Source organism: Stegodyphus dumicola, chromosome 8, assembly GCF_044657685.1.
Source record: "Stegodyphus dumicola isolate Sdum_Otavi_A_Nest chromosome 8, ASM4465768v1".
Taxonomy (NCBI): Eukaryota; Metazoa; Arthropoda; class Arachnida; order Araneae; family Eresidae; genus Stegodyphus; species Stegodyphus dumicola.
Genome location: NC_140775.1, coordinates 81,641,561 through 81,664,034, shown reverse-complemented (window position 1 = coordinate 81,664,034; position 22,474 = coordinate 81,641,561). Strand labels below are relative to the sequence as shown.

The window sequence follows — 22,474 nt, the reverse complement described above, 5'->3', positions numbered from 1 at the left end:
CACTGAAAATATTCCTGCAGCAGCGGCTTCAATAACTACTAATCAAATTCAGATCAAACAATATATTTTAATTTGACCTACTTGACTCTTGGTAGGTTTCTGTCTGTATGTAACTAAGCTTAAAGCTAATAGCGTCATTGGTTTTTTTTACATTTAGTGACAGAGTATCTAGCTGTTAATTGATCTCTAGTCAACATTAAAATTTAGCATATATTACTTATTTTGGAAAAAGGTTATATAAAACATTTCTATTTCGTTGTATGGATAATTGTTAATTCTCACCAACAAAATCGAGAAACATCACGGGATCTTGAGACTCTTCAGTGATTATTGAATGTGAACTTAGGATCATTGAGGTTATGTAACAGGGCATACATACCGCAAGCTTCTTCAAGCGTTACTGAATAAGATAAAGCTCTTAATATTGTTTCATAAAATAGTACTTACGGAAAGTTTGCTAAAACATTGCTCCAACTTCGGCAATAAAGATTACTGCTAGCGTGTCATTATAAAGATCTCAATTGCGGTGGTGCTGAAAGTAAGATAATATTAAAAAATCTGATGTGTACACCACATGACTTCCTTGAACGAAATATTGAATTATACGCGTTTTTTCTTGACACTCTGGCACTTGGTCCACTTAACAGCATTACGTCTCATTCATTTTATAACTCAGAATGTACAAAAATTATATCATCTGAAAAATTATCTAATCGCTGCGGCTTAGCCGCACTTAAACAACTTCTAAATTGTTCATAATTCTACTAATCTTGCATGCAGATTTACTAAAGGCATAAAAACTTTAACCGGAAGATAAAAACAACATAATTCAATCATTTTTGAAGCAAAAAATGCACAATTTGCCAACATGTAAGGGAAAAAATCTGAGATCACTGAACCGAGTAACAGATATACATATATTTTATAAGTAAGAGGAATGTTTAAAAGCTAATGCTAAAAATGCTTCTTGACCACTAAGGTCTCTCTAATTCATGTTGTCTTGCTACCAACATATATTTATTTATATATTTTTGGTGCGGCCGATTGCAACCAAAATAGGAGGTGCACATCTACATGTTATAGCAGTCTTATATACAAAATTTCAACGTTCTGAGGCTACGTTTATGAGTTATGCGAAATACATACATACATATGTACACACAGACGCCACGAAAAAATATCTCTTCAAAATCCAGTTTTATAATTTTTGGGAGAAAAAGAGTCTTTTATTTCTTACGTACAGATGTCGCGCAAAAACATCGTTAAATTGCATTCGATAGTGGTCGAAATGGATATTTTCGTTGAAATATGATACCCGAAATTTTTCGCTATTACAATATTTCCTTTTTACTTCGTACAAGTAAGTAAAAATAATAATTGAACTGGTAGAAAATAAAGCGGATGACGTCTGACAGCTATAGTCGAGTAAGAGGTTTGATTTTCTATATAATTTCTTTTTCTGGATGAAATTCACTAATAAGTATTTATTACTTATTTTGGAAAGAGTGTCTTCGTGGAGGAGTTGAATCTAATATTGCAACCACAGTGGAGTAATTAGTGGTTTAATGTGCTAGATTCTGTATCATTCTTCTAGCCATCAGAAATTTAATAATCAATAACTGTCTTTTATTTTGCGAGGGATATCTTCATGAAAGACTCACCACACTTTATCGAACAGGAATGCCACAATCCCCAACGAAACTATCCTTCACATTGCTTAAAGCTCGAGCAGATGTCCTTTTTCTCCTTCTATATGTAATATATATATGTAGCTTTTCTCATATATATATATATATATATATATATTTATTTAACTAATGGCGGGCTCTCAGCCGACTTCGGTTTGGCCGCTACTAAGGCTAAAAGTGGTGGTCACTTTATTACGGAAGCACCTAATAGGTGGGCCAACTTTACCTCCTATAAAGGAGGACGGACAGTTACAGCCATGATTTCTCCAGGATTCGAACCCGGGCCCTTTGGTATCGCAGTCGGCTCTCCTAACCACTATACCGTCTGGGCTGCGCTTTTCTCGTATAAGATGGTCGAAAACGGTTCAAGCCTTAAATGCTGACTCGAAACGTGTATTTTCACGTACGCAATTTCTCCAAGTAAAGAATTTCAAGAAACATTCTCAATAATGTTAGAGGGATCTTAAAGTGGAAAATCTGATCTTCTAGTGGTCCCTGGTAGAGAGATAAAAAGCTGTTGAAAACAAAAACATGTAGATTCCAGTTTAATGTGATATTTTTCTTACTATAGTTTTATTCAAAGGCAATTTCCTTTTTAAAATATAATGAATTATTTATTATTTTTCTATTTTTACCAATTTACATTAAAAACTAAATACGAAAACAAACGCGAGTATTTTCCAAAATTAATTTTTAGCTGAATTTTAGTTTTATTTAACTATAAAGATTTATCTTTATCAGTTGGCAATAGTAGGAATTACTTTTATTTATTTTCCCTAAATCACCGCTTCTTTCCTCACACCCGACTGTGTTAGACCGTAATCTGAAGTTTTCAGAATGCTCATTTTGCACGATTTATTAGTTTATTTATTTATTCAAAAATTTTCTAGAAAGTATCATTATACAAGATTTTTTCGTTTTCTAAAATCTTTTAGGATTTTTATAATTAAACTAGATAAGAATATGAGTCAATACTTAGAGTGTATTTAATTTCAGTCGTGAAATTACATAATACTCAAACATCAGTCCCCGCAGTTACTATGTTTCCAAAACAAATAGCATACTGAATATTAATCTGTCCACATTCTTAATATTTGGAAGAAAAGAAAAAAGCAGTGTTAAATTTTTTTCATGGTTATTACAGACACGTATACCTATACATAACATATAACTCCTGTGGGCTGCCCGTGACAACAAAATCGCGTGTTTGAATCACCTGAAAAATCGTCTGTTAGATTTTCTATTCTTCTCTTAACTCCTCGGGCTAGGCGACATATGATTTATAATATGCGAAATCAACTACACAACAGTTACGATCGGACAAGCTTTTGTTCTCAACTCAACTCCCGGGAGGGGGGGGGTATTTTGCCTTTTAAATTTGTGTCAGGAGAGCAACGTTTGTGGAGAAAGTAAAAATGACAGGCGATCAAGAGGCTAGAGGTGTTTACATAAAAGGGTGCGGAGAGGTGGAGAATAACAAAGAGAGAAGGGAGAGATTCTACTCTGTCCATGCGTCACTTCCGTTTGCGCAATCAGCTCAATGTTGTGATCTTGCACAACGGCAAAAGCAAGAATTTTTATTAGATTAGAAATGTTAAGTTTCGGTTGCCTAACCTCTGGCCTTGGAACTATCCTATTTTTTGAGAACATCGATGTGTAATATCAGGACGGAATTTATGTTCATAAACGAGTGGATAAAAAATTTTGGCTTATCGTTTTTTGTGGTTAATGAATGCAAACAATTTACCGAACATGATGCCTGATTTGCATTCTGGAAACCAGTAATATAATGTAATTGAACAAATAAGCATTAAGAATTAGTTTATGCAACAGAGCTAATTGGTTTGAAATGTAAATGTTTACGCGTCAAAAACAGCTGATATTTTCTCAATATAATAAAGCGCAGTAGAGAAGAAGGTACACCTGTGTTTTGTTTGTTTTGAACCCAAGTTTAAAACAACCAAATTTTTCATTTTCGAGTTTTATTTAAAATTATTCATATTTTCTTTAAATCATATTTATAGCTCTTTTATATTCGTTTTTACAGATTTAAGCAAAACATTTTGTTTCGCGATATTTAATAGAAAAGAATTACATTTTTTATCTTTTCTAATCTTCTATGAAATATTTTGTTTTCATGAAGAGAAAGGGAAAAATATTTTAAATAGGTTTGGTTTATCGTCATATGTAAAAAAAAAAAAAAAAAAGAAATTTGTGTTCAAAATGAGAATTAGACCATAGAAATAAATCTAAGAAATATAAATGCAAATTCAGTGAATTTTGCCGAAATCTTTTGTGCTGGTATTTGAAAGGTAATTATGTTTAAATGAAAGGATATTGAAAATTTCAAAAGATTAAAAGTATGTTACAGAACTATAGTAATAATAATAATAATAAAGGGAAAAATTCTCTACAGTTACGTAACATATGGTATTAGTAACATTCGCCGTTTCCGCCCTGTCTCCGTTTTCATCTGTGAATTTTGTCAGAACTGGATTTTATACATTAAGTGAAAACGACGCGCTTTCTTTGAGGTATAATAATATAATAAAATAGAAATAAGAAAAACTAGTAAATTAATGAGTAATTTAGTTCCAAAATGTCCATGAAAATGCATAGGTATTAGTAAAAAAAAATTTAAAAATTTAAATTTCTAGTAATTATCTAGTAATTATTTGACGTGATACATGTACCATAGTTTCAGAAATTCTATGTGTAGAGTCTTGGCAGGTTGTGTGCTTATGGTCCCAAAGTTAATAATACTCAGAATTTATTTATTTCATTTTTTTTTAAGTCTCCCGTATTTTTGGGATACATCTTTTCATCCGAGCCCAATATTTCCACGCAGAATATTAGTATAAAAAAATAAAGATTCTTAAAGTGTGTGCCGTGGCACTCTTAAGTGGGCAGCGAAATTGCGCAGCTATATCTTGAGAGAAACAAAAATATTTTCATTGCAATAGAGAAATAAGAGGAATAAAGTGTGACCCTAGCATAAAAGTTTAGTAATCATTGATAAAGTGTCTCATAGTTTTCAGTCATTTTGGAATAACATTCTCAGGTTTATTCAGAACCAACGATATTTTAGGTTAGGTTATTTAAATATGACAAGGCATACGAGGGCTATAGTGATATTTTAGATATTTTTATCCTAAAAGAGCATTAGCTCGAATGTGCTATTTATTAGTCTCGAAACGGCATTTGGCAGTGTATCACTTTAAATGTCTGAATCATTTTTCAGATTGTTGCCATGAAATATTATCGCCCTGTATTACTTCTAAAGAAATTAAATAACGAAGAATTTGCTTGAATGTATGTATGTTTCTCGCAATGTGAAAGAACGACGGTACCGACGGCCAAAAAATCCCGAATCTTCAATTCTGAATTTTATATTTCATATTTTATAAAACTTTTAATGAATTTTTAACAGACTCAACGGCAACCCTGTACAACACTGTATGGAATAAAACGTTTACATCTCGGACGCATGATACTGTCTATCGGAATTTTAAAATCTATGTACATGCTGGTTTTAAATATTTTGTGATTTTGCTATTACTGAATTTTTTATGGCTTAAATGCGAAGAGCATGATATTTCATTAATAAATATAACACACAAAATATTAAGAAAAAGACGAAAATGCTTTGTAAGCCATCGTACTAAGAAAACTGTACATTGATATGACAAACTAAGAAAAGACTGAAAAAATAGAAAAATGTATGTCTACGCTTAATGTTTAATCAGGAATACTAAACACATGCTGCTTTTAAAATTTGTGTAATTTTCCCGTTGAATTGTGTATGGGAAAGAAAATTATGCTTAATAATAAAGCTAAATAGACAAAAAGAAATGGGTTAGCTTAAGCGAGTGCAACATCCGACCCTGCTACTACATGTGGTGCTGAACTTGTTAAAAAAAACGGATGCAAGAGGGTACTTGATATCACTGTGAAGCAAGAGGTTCTCGAAACTTTTAAATTTTATATCACATTAATAATTATAAAAAATAATATGTAGGAAAAGGGGCCCCATTTTACATTCAGTTTGAACGTTTACTTAAATCTTTCGTGTAAAAACTGTACTACCAAAAACATTGCAGTGTGCTGTTCGTGACGTCTGACATGATATGGGTATGATTCGTCTAAACATGCATCAGTTATTCGCGTAATCAAGTGAATGCTTAAGCGTTTCTTTAAAAATGAGTAACGAAATATGTTACACGTGTACTTATCCAGTTTGATACCTTAATACGAATGTGTTTATTCAGGGTTTCTATTGCTTAACGTCAGATGCTTAGCGTCCCAGTAACCTCAGATGTTTCCACAGTGGGCCTCGTGCTAAAGGAACATGAGTGAATTCCAGTATGAGAAATCATCAACGTAATTATCCAGTTTCTTCTCAGCGTCGTGTTTTTCTTTCTAGGACCATTAACGCCACCTTTTTTTCCCAGATAGTCTCAACACCCGTGAAAGACGACAGCGCCTTCGTTGGTAAACAATATGATCTTTACGATTTTACAGAGGACAGCATCTTTTAGAAAGTTTCTTCTGTCGCCATGTTGGAGTTGACAGTCACTTTCTCGTCGGTAATAATTTTTACAGGCCAGATCCAATGTTTTGTACCCCTCTCTACACAAAGTCTATCAGGATAGTACAATTTGAACACATGTTAAAATACTTTGGTCTGCTTCCAGATTCGAGATCTTTCTATGTTACGTAACGTTTTAATGCAGATACCTCTAATCCAATCAAATTAATTGTAAACCAAAACTTTCTCTAACTGAAACTATTGACTCCCTCCCATCTTCCTCTGAGTTTCTCTTTTCCCCTTATGTTTTCCTGCTGGCAAGACGCTGCTTTACCACGCTACTGCTGATTTTCCTAAGATAACTTCGTACTTTAAAATGGAACTTTTTGTATTATAACTATAATTAAGAAACTATAATTAAGTAATAACTTAACTGTAATTACGAAACTATAATTAAGTAATAACTTAACTGTAATTACGAAACTATAATTAAGTAATAACTTAACTATAATTAAGAAATCGGTGCCTGCTAGGTGTTCAAACTGACCCTCTTTCCAAAATCTTGTCTGCAAAAGAATGATTTGATATGCGAAAAAAATAAAGATTGTGATTCTTCAAGCTGAGTTGTACTAAATGCGTCATCATGCTTTCCCACTCAGTCCTACATTCAGCGACTGTGGTCTTCTTAGTCATCTGCACAATATCGAAAGCTGTTAAAAGTTTCAGTGGTGCCTTCATCTACGCATTTTAAAATCAAAAGGTGCTAAAAATACCGGATTTCCTCCTTCTCTGCATTTTAAAATCATGACAGCTGATTTTAGTCATACAGGATTGAATTACGTGCTACTAACCTCCAATGGAACATTTATTCCTCAGTTAGATTTCTGTAAAATAGTATCTGCAAATTCATCATTCTAAAAGTTAGATATCATCGAGTATTCAAATATGGTGTGCTTTCATTACATATATGTCTGTGTATGTAAATTACTAAAAATACAAATTTTAAAAATAAATCAGAAAATATCTGCGAATTTTATTTGGATTGAACCTAAATTTCCAATTCTAAAAGAAGGAATCAAGTAAGTTTAATAAAAAGAGATGTTAATAAATACATACCAAATTTAATTAACATTGAGGAATTCTGAGAGCTAATTTTATAAAAACTACTCCTGCGATTTTACGAAACTTGACATTTCAGCATAATTTGAGTCGTAGACTCGAAATATGGAAAAACATAGGCATGTCATTTGAGAAAAAATCCGATTTGTAGTCAGAATATGTTGGAACATATTCTGATTACAAATCGGAATCTATGTTGAAACAGTGCTAAATATAGCCTGAGTCGCGCTTACGAGACATGAAAAACGCAAATTGAATTTCGTCAAGCGGCCCAGTAAGACGAGAGATACAGAACTGCCAGCCCTTTTTGTGTGTGTGTGCAAGGTATATGTGTATTTCTTGCATTGGGGAAAAATAGCGTCACCTAGAACCACTAAATTTTGAACATACATAAGACTCTACCTGAATATGTGCACCTCGAAGTCACAATTTTAAACTTGCTTTTGAGTTATTTAATGTTTCGTGCGAACTTAGTGATTCTTTTATTTCATAACTAGGTGATTTTAAAGCAATATTTTGCCACCCGACAGGGCACAGGTTATTGATATCTTAAATTTAATCAGAAAACTCAGCGATTTAATAGATATGTGTTGCTACTCGGAAAAGCGTAATTCTTTCAGATAACTGAGTGATTTAAGAGAAATGTTTTGCCACTGCCCGAAATGAAATATTTTTATTTTCCACGCGCCAGTGTGTTTCCATTCGGCTGAATGAAAGATACTTAATTTTTCTTTCAAAGTGTATATGTCTGCTCATGATTAATAAACCAGGCGACTTAAAAATAATAAATGCATTTCACCTCTATTATTAGCTGGATCAGTGAAATTACATTAGCTGGATTCATTAAAATTATTTCGTATGCTTCTTTTTATAATAATTTCATTGGTCGTCTAAAGTAGTTATTAAATAAAGGCGGCTGGTAAAATAAAAAAGGAATCTTTATAACTTTTCACAATTAACACTTTAAAAACCACTTAAGTAATTTTTGGAATCACTTTTGAACCGTTGAACGACGTCTGATTCTTTTAAATTTGCGTTATTAGTATTTTTCCTACGTTATAAAGACTATAGATATTTAAGTGCATATTAAAAGAAACCAAGGCAACATTCGCGTAATATCGGAAGCCTTTTCGCCATCAGTCGTTGGTTTCCAGTATCAAGAGAAAAACACTGCTAACTTTCTTTCGTCTTGCTATTTTTAATCTTTCCAATAATGCAAACGCTTTAGAGACAACAATAATCCTGTGTTTATTTATAAAAGCGGTTGCTTGTTTGGAAGCTGAATTTTACCACGATCAGGTTACTTCTTTTATTATTATTACTATTATTATTGCTATTGGGAGAGAGCCGCCATGTTTTTTCCGCTTGTTTGTCGCTAGATTCTTTTTATCTTCATTTCCCGCCCTTTTTTTTTTTTCGGCTTTGTTAGCAGCTGGAAGTCTGTGGCGGCTCTCTCTCGCTTGTGCAGAATTTTTTTACTTGAGTTTTATATCGATTATATCATAGGTGATTGGCATCGTAATCTCCAGGATTAAGGTAGGAGACGTTTTTATAAAGTGATGTGGAAAACTTTTCCTAGGTGGTTAATACTAATGATGTGTTTTTTCTTCTTTTTCTCTTTCATGTTGTTGCCATGACAGAAAAATGTTTGTTGGCGGACTGAGCTGGCAGACTGCACCTGGTAAGTAAATCCCTATTTTTGTTATCGAATTTTAATTACTAAAAAGAGATTCAGAGTAACAAACTTGATGGAAGTTTGCGGAGAAATTAGTGTTTTCTTTCTGGTTGGAAACAAGATTTCTCGGTGATTAATTTCTAGAATGTTAAAATAGAGTTCAAGGCTTCTGGAAGATGGAAGATTAATTTATTGCGAGTTTTATTTTATAGGTTTGATAGTTCTTTTTAAGGGGGGGAAAGAAGAGTACAGTAGAATTCCAAACATTATATTCGAGTGAATATTTGGATTGTTTTTCCCCTGCACAAAAAATACTTAATTTTCAGTGAACTCTTTATTAATTGGGTTAATGGCAAGGACGACGTCCACGGTTAGCTCGGGAAAAGAGGGAGGAGAGAAATCTCGGCTAAAGAGGAATAATTCACGTTACAATTAACAGAAAAATGCTGTTAACAGTTTACCTGTATTTTCAAGCAATTTAGTGTGGAAAATAAGTTCTTTTGAGTACATAAATTAAAGTAAAAAAAACACACACACACTAAATAACGAAAGGTTAAACATCATTAGAAATGAAGAAACTAAGGCATAATTAGCATGAAAGAACAATATTACGAGAGAAATTGGACGTTATAACAAGTTCAAACGTGCGTAAAAAGTCAGTACCTTCGGGTTTTGAGCAGAGTTCATCTAGCTGGCATGATCTCGTTCATTTTCCTTTCTATATTTTCTGTAGACAGTTTCTTTTTATGCTGATAGCTTCTGTTAGTAATTCTTTCATAATTCGTAATTCACAGACGTTTTTACGCAAGCCTCATTTAACTGTATTGTAATGCAATTCATATTCTTGTTATTATTATTATTTGTCATTTTTTCTTTTAACAAAGGTGATGCTAAAAGTAAACAAATAAAGTAGTTTTATTTGTTTGTTTTTAAACAAAGCAGTTTGAAATTAAAAACAAAGCAGATATTATTGCCCAAAATTAATGCGCAAGAATTGCTTCTTTCTTCAGACACATGAGCATTTCGGTTCTAAGTAAAGCAAGAAATTAAATTAATTTTTATATATTCTGAAATTGTTTGTTTTTAGTAAACTGAAATTAAACAAAGATGTGGTTTTATATTTTAGAATTTTATTTTGTATTATAATATAATTTGTTTTGTTTATCATTTTTGATCCGAACGAAGGTGATACAGTTAAAAAAATTAATGTTTTTATTTCTGTAAAATTCAAAACAAAACATACAATGTTGACAATTTAAATAAATAAATAAATATATATATATATATTTTAATTACTCAACATTTCTGTGCCGGGTGCAACAAATACTGTAATGAAATTTTATTTACACAAGCTCTGAACTACTTAATTTTATATGTTGTAAGTGGGCGATAACTCCCAGAGTAAACCATGGTCTGTATTCAATGCGCAACTTTTTTTATTAATATTTGTAAACTACACATTAACGGAACAATATAGGCCAATTTGTATGTGTCGGACACTTTTTTTCTAAATTAGTTTAAAAAATTTTTAAATGAATGCATTTTAAGAAAAAATTACTGTACATGTTGGCACTTTTATATTTAAAAAAAATTAAATTCGTAAAGAAACTAACAAAAATAATTTTACTTGTGTTAAAAGGCTAAGAAGCGAACCAAATGTTTTTTAATTCTATTGTAATTATAGAAAATTATACAGACACGTTATTTGCTTCGTGTGCGATTGATAATCACAAGCCAGATATGTTTAATCATGTAATTATGTAATTAAGACGAGGCGCCAACTATGAGTTCAGGCACAGAAATTCTAAAATGTACATTCATTATTCAAGAGGGCATGCTGATAAAAAATGTATAGTTTAAAATTCTTAGAATAAATAAATAAATAAATTGCTTTATTTTATTTATTAACCTCATTGAAAAAAATCCATTGTCCAAAAGATGTTAATATTGTTTTTAAAAAGCTTGTTGCTACTAATTAATAGTTTCAAATGTAAATATTAGCTCTTATTTAGGTAGTTAGCATCACTTCTCATGTTTATTTTCCTAATGTAAAATGTACTGGTACTTTCTAACTGTGCTTCGCACTAACTGTTCACCGAACTAACTGAACAATAAATTATAAACAGTTTGTGTGATCGTAGTAAGTTACGGAAATACCTCGTTAAAGAAAAGAATTTTTTTTAAACGTATAGTATGTCAGAAACAGAATTAGAGATTAATTCATCACATGGTGACGTTTAAATATTTTTATATCACTTCTCTTATTTTCCTCCAAATCACCAATTTTCCATCGTTTGGATTTTGTTTTAGACAAAATCTATAGAAGGGGCAAAAGAGTTGAATTTTCCTCTATGTGTTTGTATTGGCAGACTGTCCTTGTTCTTTTAAATTCAGACATAAGCTGAGATATGAGTTGTAGTACATGGCTGGTACAATAAATGTAATTTAATTATCTTTTCAAAGCAAATCTGACTTTCATAAGACAAGTTTATTTATTCATGATGGAAGTACATAAATGTTGTTTTTAAAATAAGAATTTTTTTTTGGGGGGGGAACAAGGATTTCTTAATAACATAATACCACATAGAATGATAAAATTATAAATGGAGCAGTTTTTCTAAAATTATTAGCCGTTTTATTCTTAAGTATGTTAAGATATGCTGCTAATTTTTAAACCCACAGAAGCTAAGACTACAACTAAATTCCCAAAAGGTAATTCGTTTCATGAGTAAAACTCGTTTCGTTTAGTCATGTATATTTAGAGAGAATTTGTGTTTTTGCTTTCTGTTTAAGCCGCATTTTTTAAATTGGCTTTTCATTTTCTCAGAAATTTTTTGTCTGTTTGGGAGCAAGAGATTTACCAAAAAATCTATATTTTTACACGAACCACCTTGATTTCTCCGTGTGAACTTCGTGTAAAGTATGTTTTATACAAGTAATAAATCAACCAGATAATGCTGTCTAATTACAAGAAAAGACGTGTGATTTTTCATTGTTACGCGAAATTAATCGCTTTGACGTTAAAGATAAAAATGGCAGAATAAAATACTATAAAAGAAAAGAAATAACATAATTACTACAGTAATTACTGCTTAAAGAGAAAGAAGCTCACGGAAACATGTTCTGTATATTAGGTCATTTTTTTATATATGTACTGTAGTAATAAACAGATGAAAACTAGGAAGATCATTACTAAAATTAAATTCTGTGCACGTTTGTACATTAATTGCAAATTTAGTATAATTTTCGGTATTTATATTGCTACGCATATTATAATTAATATTCATTGTATTCCACGAAGCACAAGTACTGTACGCATTTAATATAGACATTGATAATTATATTATTTAATATCTACTCAAGTAAGATTAATCTGCACTGTAAACACGAGAGACTAGTCATAAAATTAATAGTTACAATGATAATAATGGTTGTGATAAAAGAAAATTATCATCAGTTTATTTTTTTTTTTTTCTTTAAAAGTCTTGAGATAGTAAACACAAGACCTGTGTTATATATAACTTGTGAAATTGATGGAATATTTTGAAACCTTCTCTATCTACTTACGTAATGAAAAAGAGACTTTTATTGTAAAAATATTTAAGTAAAAATATTTTACTTTTATTGTAAAATTACTTTAGAGGTACAGGTACAAGTGCGCGGAGCAGCAGAATTCACCGTTCATTGTACAGGTGTAGTCCCACCGCTTTAACTGTGCAGTTCCGTCCCAGTTTTGATGGAAAGCACCCCCAGGCTACGGTCCGAAGGTCCATCACCCCTCTTTATGTACAGTGAACGCACTCGAGGGAAGTTTCAAATCGCCAGTATTTTGACTGCCCCCATACGTACTACGCTATACGCTTGCAAATTGTGTTTACACATTTACAAATACCTGTTTAAACCAACACATTCGAACTCATAAAGATAAATGATAAAAGAGAAATAATAAATCTTCAGTACGGAAATTTTTCAATGTTGTCATCCGTTCGAGATTATAAAGGATGGCCACTCAGATTCATCAGCAACATCTTTGCGTCCTTCGTGATATAACCCATTCCAACGCAAAACGTGAGATCTTGCTTGATTTTAATATTTTACCCAGCATTTCAAATTTCTCCGTTGCTGTTTCTCCCGCTTTGCAAAAAAACTTGATTGTTATTCTTCAACTTTCGAAGCCATAACTGCAAATTTCGTTTTGAAACAAGTACAGTATACTCTTGATTATCCGTGTATACTCTTGGATTATCCGCTATGCGCGAGAGTGTAAAGACAAGCACTAGCAAGTTCGAATATAAAGATATTCTTCCTAATATAGAAACGGGAGATTTATCTGCTTGTGTAGAAGTCGAGGCAATAACTGGAACGTTATGCCAAAAAATTTTTAAATGTAAAATTCTTAGGAATGATTTGATGGCCATTCTGTTCAACTGGCATTTCAATGCTTGAACATTCTATTATATAGCGTTTATGCTTGAGTATTCTATTCAGTCCCGCTTTCAACGCTTGAGTGCAGATATTGTGTGAAATATAACAAGGGCCGAAGAGGCAAAGAATGATACTGAAAATACAAGCGAAAAATATATTGACAATTACGTTAGGATCGAGACAGCAATGACTTCTGTTGAAACTCGGTTGGACTCCGTAGTCTAAAGGGGATTCGAATACAATAATAAAAAATAAAAGGAAAATTAAGAAAAATACGCAATGAAATTCGACAAATATTTAAACGTTCTCAAAAAGAAAGTAAAAATATTTTTTTCCTTTTTTCAGAAACAAAACAAACAATATGCATAAAAATTGATAGTTTGGATTATCCATGTTTTTCAATTATTCGTGACCTGCTTCCCGGACATTAGACCGGATAATCGAGAGTTTACTGTAAACAATTAACTGCATGGAAAATTCTGTCCAAATGTAGACGATATTTTAGAAAAAGTAAGTGGGTATGTCAATAGTAAATGCTGTCAATACCATTTGGTAGGTTTGCAACAATTTATTTAAAACAATTGACTCTAAATTTTTGTAGAAGCAATGTTTTATGTTTAATCAGTTGCTTGTTTTCAATTTTGCTATCTTCTTTCATAAAATTTTCAAAACGAGTATATCTTACTGCAGTAAAATAAATTGTTGACCATTCTCTGATAATATCATAGTTCTAAATTATTGTGCAATTTAGAGACAACTTGAAAATTCTGACGTGTGCTTTATTCTTTATTATTGCGACGTAATCCTCCCTTTTTATCTTATTTTTTCCTTTGGTTTTTAAAGAGCATTAACACCAAAATGCAGCTAGAATTGTATCGAAAGATAATGTGAAGCCTATACATGTGTATCGTTAGATGTTTTATATCTCTACTCGACTGCTAGATAATACCATAAGATCAAGTAAAACAACTTTGACAATAAAAAGAAAGACTTTTTCGTATATCTTTCGTCAGCCATTATAAACACTTCATAAAAGTTTATGCCAACTCTAACATTTGTTCATGTAATAAAGAATATTATGAAAACCCTGCTGCTTCTGTAATTTTTCAGCTATAATCTATTTATATTGGCACCTTTAATAAAAAAAAACTTAGAAAAAAAAAAACGTAATGTTTGAACTATTGTAGGTACGTCTCTAATTGTGTTTTGCAAGTGGCACAGTTAACCTTTAAAAATAAAATTTTATATAATTTTAAATGTGGCAAATGAAATTATTTTATTGAATAACTGAAGTTGGCGTTGATATTATTTTCTAGAATAAAAATACAATACTACCAAATAATAAAAATAATAATAACAGTACAGCTTCTAAAATATAACGGAGAAAATTTTTGATTTAGGAGCTACGATTTTGATTGCATACGCTGACTCTTTCATTGTGGATTGATTTCATTGACTATTTCATTGCGGTTTTTAGATGGTCATTAGTAAGACCATATTCAAAATTCGTAGTCTCTGATAGATTTGCGTAATGTAGTACATCCACATATCATCCACACACCTTCAGATATCGTACAAAATATCTTTTTTTAAACTGAATTTTTGGTGTCTGGTCATTACAGTATCATCAGCTAATAAATTAACTGTAAAAGTCATCAGAAGTATGCATTTAATTCTCGATTTTGGATTAATAATGGAGACGATGTCCACTCTAACTCAAAATCGCATTTAATCCGAGGGTAGGTAAAAAAAAAAAACACAGGAGAGAGGCTCATATTTTAACTAACTGTAAAAGTATTACTAATAAGTCTTCTTTTCAGCAGTTTAATTTGGAGAGTAAGTTCATTTGGTTAAGTAAATTAAATCAATATCCGAGAAAGAAAAGAGCTTCCTGTAAATAACAAAAGAATGAACATGATCAGATATGAAAAAAACTAAGTACCATTAAAGACCAATATTTACAATAGAAGTTGAACAATATTATTGAGTTTAAACTCGCATAAAAAATCGGTTAGGATGTTTTCTCTTTTAAGATTGATGATCTTATTTTGGAAGAGTCGTATAAGGCTCAGTTCATTCGCCCCCAGTATGTGGGAGTAGATTGTATTTTTGCAATGCAATTGAAAGCAGGAAGATATCTTTTTGCAAAGAATTAATTAAATACTTACCTAATACACTATGAAAATTCTCAAAAGTACATTTCAGAATTCGTTTCTTCTCTCTAGTTCAGCCCAAACATTACTCATCAGTGTGTTTACAAAAGACCTTTATTTTTTTTATCTGCTCCATTCTTTCTGCTAGCAGATCGAGACATTAGAGCTTCTTTAAATAAACTGATTAATAACGTAGCTTAAAAGACCGCAGAAGGCAGTTCATCAGGCGTTAGTAATACTGTTTTAGTATTTATTTCTCCTTAAAACAAAAGCATTTAATGAGTTTATGGACTGAATGTTGTACATTTTTCCTAAACTCCATACATGTTTCACTTATATTTTGGTGATTTGTACAACACAGTGTCATTAGCTAGTAGATTAAATCTAAAATTGAGTTATATTTATAAATCTAAGTAATTGTTATTAAAAAGACGAAAACCAGAATCGCTGAGTATTTCTTATTTCAGGGAACCGCTGACGATAAACTACCCCTTTAAAACTAATTAAACTCTATCTAATGTACAATTGTAACTTTAAAAAAAAAAAAAAAAAAAAAAAAAACGAATTTTATGTCGTTTTCTGGAGTGTTGTTGTTGGAGTATTATTAATTAGTAACTCTAATCGTTGTTTTTTTTTCCTACCTCATTTCTTCTGTAAGCAAATCTAAACTTTTAAGCTTCTTTAAACTGATGTATTGTAGAGTTTAAAAAACAATAAAGTGCTATTCATCTGGTGTTGTTAATACCATTTTAGTATTTTGAGAAAAGGAAATATTTGTTGTTTTTTCTTAAAGCAAAAACATTTAATTTTTGTGCGTATTGTTTATTCTTCATCATTAATAAAACACGTACATGATGCATATTTATTTGTTATGTCTTTATCTTTCTGTTCTAGAGGGCCTCAGGGAGTATTTTAGCAAATTTGGGGAGATCACAGAAGTCATGGTTATGAAAGACCCCACGACCAGGAGATCACGGTAAGCAAGAGTTTTATTCTTATCTGATGGCTAAATTTACTCTAGCTTAAAAAGATAAAATATAAAAATTTTCAAGTACAAATTTAATCTCATTCTTTAGTAGCTAGGCCGCATATTTAACAAAGTTATTAACTTTTGAGAACAACAAAATAATTAACTTTTGAGAACAACAATATATTAACAATTTTGCCTGCCCTGGAACTGTTAACTTATTTGGGAAATATTTCTGTCAGAATTATCTTCTGAATTTATTGTGTGTGTGTGCATATATACATATATAAGTTTGAATTAAATTAAATACGTTATTAAATGCAAAAAGAAACTTGGTAATAGGTCAAAAAATAAGAACAAAACTTTTTTTAAGATTCATTAAATTTTCATTTAAGACATAAAAATTCATTTAAAATCGAAAATTCAAATCTCAAATGTATCCAGAATTCACGCTTTCTCTGCTGTAACCGTAGTGCGAAATGTTTTGCCAATCGCTGCTCAGGGTTAAAACAAAAATAAACTTATAAACAGTACTGAAACTAACTACGCATCCTCTTTCACCACATCGCCTTCCTGCTGGCAGCGCATCGCATAGCCTCTGCTAGCTATTCTCTTTTATGTAAAATGTAACTGCGTATCTAAAATTTTGGGGCGCGTTTAGCACCCTTAGTGTTCTACTAGTTTATAAGCTATGTGCTAAGAAATTTGTCAATTAAATTTAATGTTGTTTAACTGCCAAGCTGATCGGCTTCTTCCAAATTTCCCTCCTGTCATCCGCTACACCGCAATTTCCAGTAATTTACGCAGCATTTTTTTCCGGCCATGCCTAAAAAGTGAATTGGTGCCTTCCCCAATCAAGCTGTGAGCTAATATCAAGTTATCTGCAACAAAATAAATCATCATCATTATAAAAATTATCTGCTAGATACGTTTATTATTACGCTTTGGAGATGAAACAAATAAAACGAAAGTCCGAAAAGACAAAATAATTGCTTAGAATTAATTAAAGTTAATGATATCTTCCATATTTCTGTTTAGTTTATACGTGATAATTTTTAACTGCTTAGGTTAATTCGTTACCTTTTTTATGGGGGTTGGGGGATATCTTCTCAAAGTTAAACAAAATTAAAGTCTAACAGCTATTGAAGAATCGAGAAGGAAATTTATGTCAAGTTCCATTTTAATGCCATTATTTTCTCCAATACATTTATACTGCTTCTGCATAGTAATTCAAATTCAATCTATCTCTTTCTGTTAAAGCTAATTTAAGGCTACACATTCATCTTTAAATTAATCTATTAATTGGATGTTATTTAACTAATGAACAATGAAAATCGTAGCATAGTGAATTAATTAAATAACTTAAAATGGGCCACAAAAATATTCCTTGAATGAGAATTTATTGAAGCGTAGTTCAACGGATAATGCAAAACTCACAGAAATTACTAATAACGAAAAAGTACCACTAATTTCCAGGATAAAAATGAGAGAACACTAAAAGATTTTTCGTGCAACTGGCATAATACCCCGAAAAGAATTTTAATTTCTAGTAGGAATTAAAACATACCAAAAAGACTAAAAAAAAAGTTTAATTAATTTTACTGAAGGCTTTTGATCAATACATTTTAATTTTGGGCTCACGGTTTCTTTGAAATAAAATAGATTATTTTTTATAAAAATCCATTATTAAAAGATGAACTTAAGATATTTTAAGAAATCCAGATTGTAAGTTTGGGGAAAAAATTAATTAGCTACATTTTCCATTTCCATTACAAAGGTAACTTATATTTATTAATGCTGCTTACATTTCTAATGCGTAAATGAAAGAATACAGATCATTAAATAAGCGTCAATAATTGAACCGTTAGCGTTGTTGAAAGATACGTAACTGGGGGTATATAAAATCACAGTTATACATTAGAAAGCTATTTATTCGAAGCTCTCAGATCTCTGTTGCAACCTTAGGTCGCATTTTATATTTTGCTTAATTACTTTTAGAAATACTTTATGAATAATAAAAAACAACGTATATTTCAGATAGTAGTCATATTTATCTCAGTTTATATTTGAAAACACTTCTATGTGTAGAACAAGACCAAATCCAAATGTAAAATTGTGCATATAAAAATCGGAAATGTTACTTTAAATCCACTTTTGTAGTAAAATGCATATTTCCTCCCATTTTACGGCTTAAAATGTAATGCAAGTTAACACTGTGAACGATCAAAAGGAGGAAAATGTTTATACTATCATTCGGTTTTCACTGAGACATGAAACATGAAAGTTCAAACATGAAAAATCAATACTCCCTCACCGGCCTTCCGAACTCTGGGCCTTCCGGCTGCTAGCCTGCCTACCAGTGGCCGAGCGGGAAAGTAGTTGAACACTGATAAGTTCAATGCTGGGATTAATGAATGCAATATTGGGTTTGATTCCAAGCTAACGGGCTGTTTGCCTGAGCGTTTTTGCGGTGTTTTTTTACCTGTAATGTGCATATGAACCATTTTCCCTTTGGAAATCTTTCACGAAGGCATCCCTGCCCTTAGGCTTATAGACCCCGCGTGCTTTGCCATAACTAAATAAAAAAAAAAATATTAAACCCATTTTACATTAGCATCCACTGTTTCTTTCCATACTATTCTGTTGTTGCTCACTTGCCTGACGTAGTCAGCCCAAGCACGTGAAATTCCTCACGGCAAGGAACGCTAGATTACACCTGTTGTTGGCAACAGCCTTGAGCACCTAACAGATGACAGTGCGATTTAGCTCAGTTCCGTCCCCAGTTTTGATGAAGAGTACACCGAGGGAGAACGGGCCCGGGGGTTTCCACCCCCACCCCCTCCCACCCCTCCAACACAAAATGGTGGAGATCGAATTATGAAATAGTGAAACTATAAGTTTATTAAAGTAATAATGCATTATTACAATTATATTAATATTTTTAAATGAAATTTAAAATAATGGATGCAAAAACTTAACCTGCAAAATAATTCCAAATTCTTTAAAAACAATGAGCCTGAGCATATCACCATGAAAATAATATTCCAGCTACTGTTCATTATTCTAGGAATCGTCAAAAAACCTTCCATATTAAACTCGGCCGAATGAATTTGGCAAAAATTGGTGTCTTTAATTCAAAAACAAAATGTTTCTTTAGGTGTTGAAATTGATAATGCAAATTAAAGAACTAAGCTAGAAATAATAAAAACATTAGTTTAATAAGTGTCTGATCATTTCCACATCAACAATATTCCTCATCGCCTCTCATAAAGGAGGCTGAATTAATGAATTTTCACCTTCCATTCTTTACGTAAAAACAATTTTATGATTTGTATTAGCTTATCTTCGCATTTGACTTTTCTTAAGGACTAGATTTTATTAGATTTCTCCTACATTTTCGCTTGTTTGTTTGTTGCATTATACTATGGGATTACGCTAGGAGTTTTCAATAATTTTAATAAAAATGATGGTATATATCAATACCCAAAGCAGCGGGAATACTTTAATTTATAGTGGCATTTCTTTTAAATTGAAACAGGAATTTTAGATTTGGAATTATAAAGTATTTCTCCCGCCTTCGTAGCATGCCTTCGTGGTGTAGTGGTTAGCATGCTCGACGCGTATTCGAGAGGTTCGTGGTTCGAGTCTCGACGAGGGCATTGCTCATTTTCATGTCTCCCAACATCAAAAAATCCTAATGCCTCTACAAACTAATCAATAGATATGCTAATCTACTAACTGTAAGAAAAATAGTCCAGAGCATTGAGTTTACTTTTATTTTATCAATAGATTAGACTCGTATAAATGCAGATTGTGTTATAAATGAGGTAAAGTAATGTACCTAGGTCAGGCTCAATTTAGAAAAAAAGCATTTGAATTCTGCTCTGCAAGACTCAGGTGAAGATAAAATTGTCAAAGCTGAGTTGGGAATGGGCTGAATTGGCTATTAAGACTTGAAGAAGGAGATCTCCGTATTACTATTCATTTGACTGCAGTTGCATTACATCAAAAGACTAGACCAGCTGGACACCGTGAGCAAACAACCTAATCAATAATAGATCTGATATTGGGAAGTTTAGCAAAACCTTAAAATACTGCGAAACAGAATATGCGTAAGTCCCAAAGATCGCATGATAAAAAATCGTCACTTTAGGTGTTTTTGCGACTAACGAAATAATGCTAGAGTAACACCGTTAGCATTACATACTGTTAGCGTCATCTGTTCACCAAAATGGTAACAAGGACGTATGGCTAATATCTCCGGCGTTCACTCCATCCTGTCTTATTTGTAAAGTAAAACCTGCTGAACCGAAGTGATGAACAAAATAACATTGATTTTTATATAATCTAAAGGATGTAGTTAGTATTTTACAGAAAGATAAACTACGAATGAATTGTATTCATCACGTCAACGTTAACAAACTATCTGATGACATTTAGAGCTACTTTCTTAAGTACCGTTAAATGTACGTAAGAGCACTGCTGGCTTTCTTAGCGTGCTAATAAAATAAATAAATAACTTGAAGTAGAACCACCTAACTGCCGGATGAATTATACGTTTTAAACAAAACAAAAACTTGAAATTTGCTTAAGAAAATACGCTGCGTTTTACTGTGGAAATTTAGAGCTGTCTGAACATAACAAACAACCATTTCCCACTCTGGAAATAAAATGTACTGACGAGCGGCAGTCTTTCAAAAAACGCGTGCTTACGCGGCAGTAGTTTGTTTTCTGTTATCTGGGTAAGAACGAACTCGGAGCACTTTTGGGAGATATTTTAAAATTAATCTCTGTCCTGTTGAGAAGGAAAGCAATTGTTATGTTTTTTTCTTTTTTGTTTTTCAGAAGAATAACACACATGATACTTTCGTGTCAAAAGGGATCATTTCAAATTTGAATTCAAAAAGAACTTTTCTTGCAAACCTCCTTGGAATAGACAACAGATTGATAAGGTTTAAGATTCGCAAGCTAAAGTTATGCGTTCTTTAGTTCTCACGTGTTATTTTCTCTTGTGCTATCGTTTTATAAATAGTGTGTTTGAATATATATATATATATATACGTAAGCGGAAAACTGCTTTTCTTTTATTATTCCTTATGTCAAGTAATAGTTACAGAGATAGCATTTATCAGCCATTATTTGAATATGACCTTTAACAAGTTTTACACCACATACGTTTTTAATTGTAAATTGCGTTTTACTCATCTTCACATATACCTAGTGGTACAGATGATGGCTGTAGACAAAAGTGAAGCATTCAGTAGCCATTATTTTTTTTTACAGGAAAAAAAAATATTTATTTTGGCCATGTAACCATTTAACTTATTTTTCCTTTTGTTTTATCGATACCTGCGTAGCGGAGGTGTGCATGAAGGAGAGAGAAAGTACCTTATATACTAATTGATTAATTATGAAATCTACTGGTAAACCTAGTTTATTTACCTGTTCCAGGCTTTACCAATCAATTCTGCCTGGTTAGTGTGCTGGGGCGCATAATTCACAAGAGCGCATCAATGTTGCCACTGAGGGCGGGGGGGGGGGGTCAAAAATGGACCAGTGAGCATCTATTGCTCTCGTGACGCTGAATCTTTGAAACTGTGCATAGGAGCGCATGCTGTTGTTCACATTTTATTTTCACTTGTTTCGGAGTGATAAATGTAATGGTGTATAAATTCTGCTATCATTTTAGTAGAAAATCTCGTGGTGATTTCATATTATAAGTTTATTTAATCGACAACATTTAACTTCCGCGACACTTATCAAGCACTGGATATTCGACTTCATGTTCGTAACATATTATCGCTCTTTATATCTAGAAAAATGACTCAGGCTACAATTAACCTCGAATATTATACATTTACTTACACCTGTGGATTAAGAGAATTCAAGTGTACAATTGTACAATTTTTTAATTGAGCT

The 22,474-nt window shown here is 31.9% G+C and overlaps 1 protein-coding gene across 9 annotated transcripts in view; it reads left to right on the top strand.

Annotated features, from left to right (window-relative positions):
• LOC118199468 (RNA-binding protein Musashi homolog Rbp6-like) overlaps window positions 1–22,474 on the top strand; it is a 1,078,296-nt gene that overhangs the window by 43,676 nt on the left and 1,012,146 nt on the right. For all 9 annotated transcript variants that reach the window (XM_085822043.1, XM_085822045.1, XM_085822040.1 and 6 more), the window contains exons 2-3: window positions 8,976–9,016; window positions 16,483–16,564. In XM_085822043.1, coding sequence (XP_085678169.1) covers window positions 8,976–9,016; window positions 16,483–16,564 — 123 coding nt within the window. The remainder of the gene's footprint in view (window positions 1–8,975; window positions 9,017–16,482; window positions 16,565–22,474) is intronic.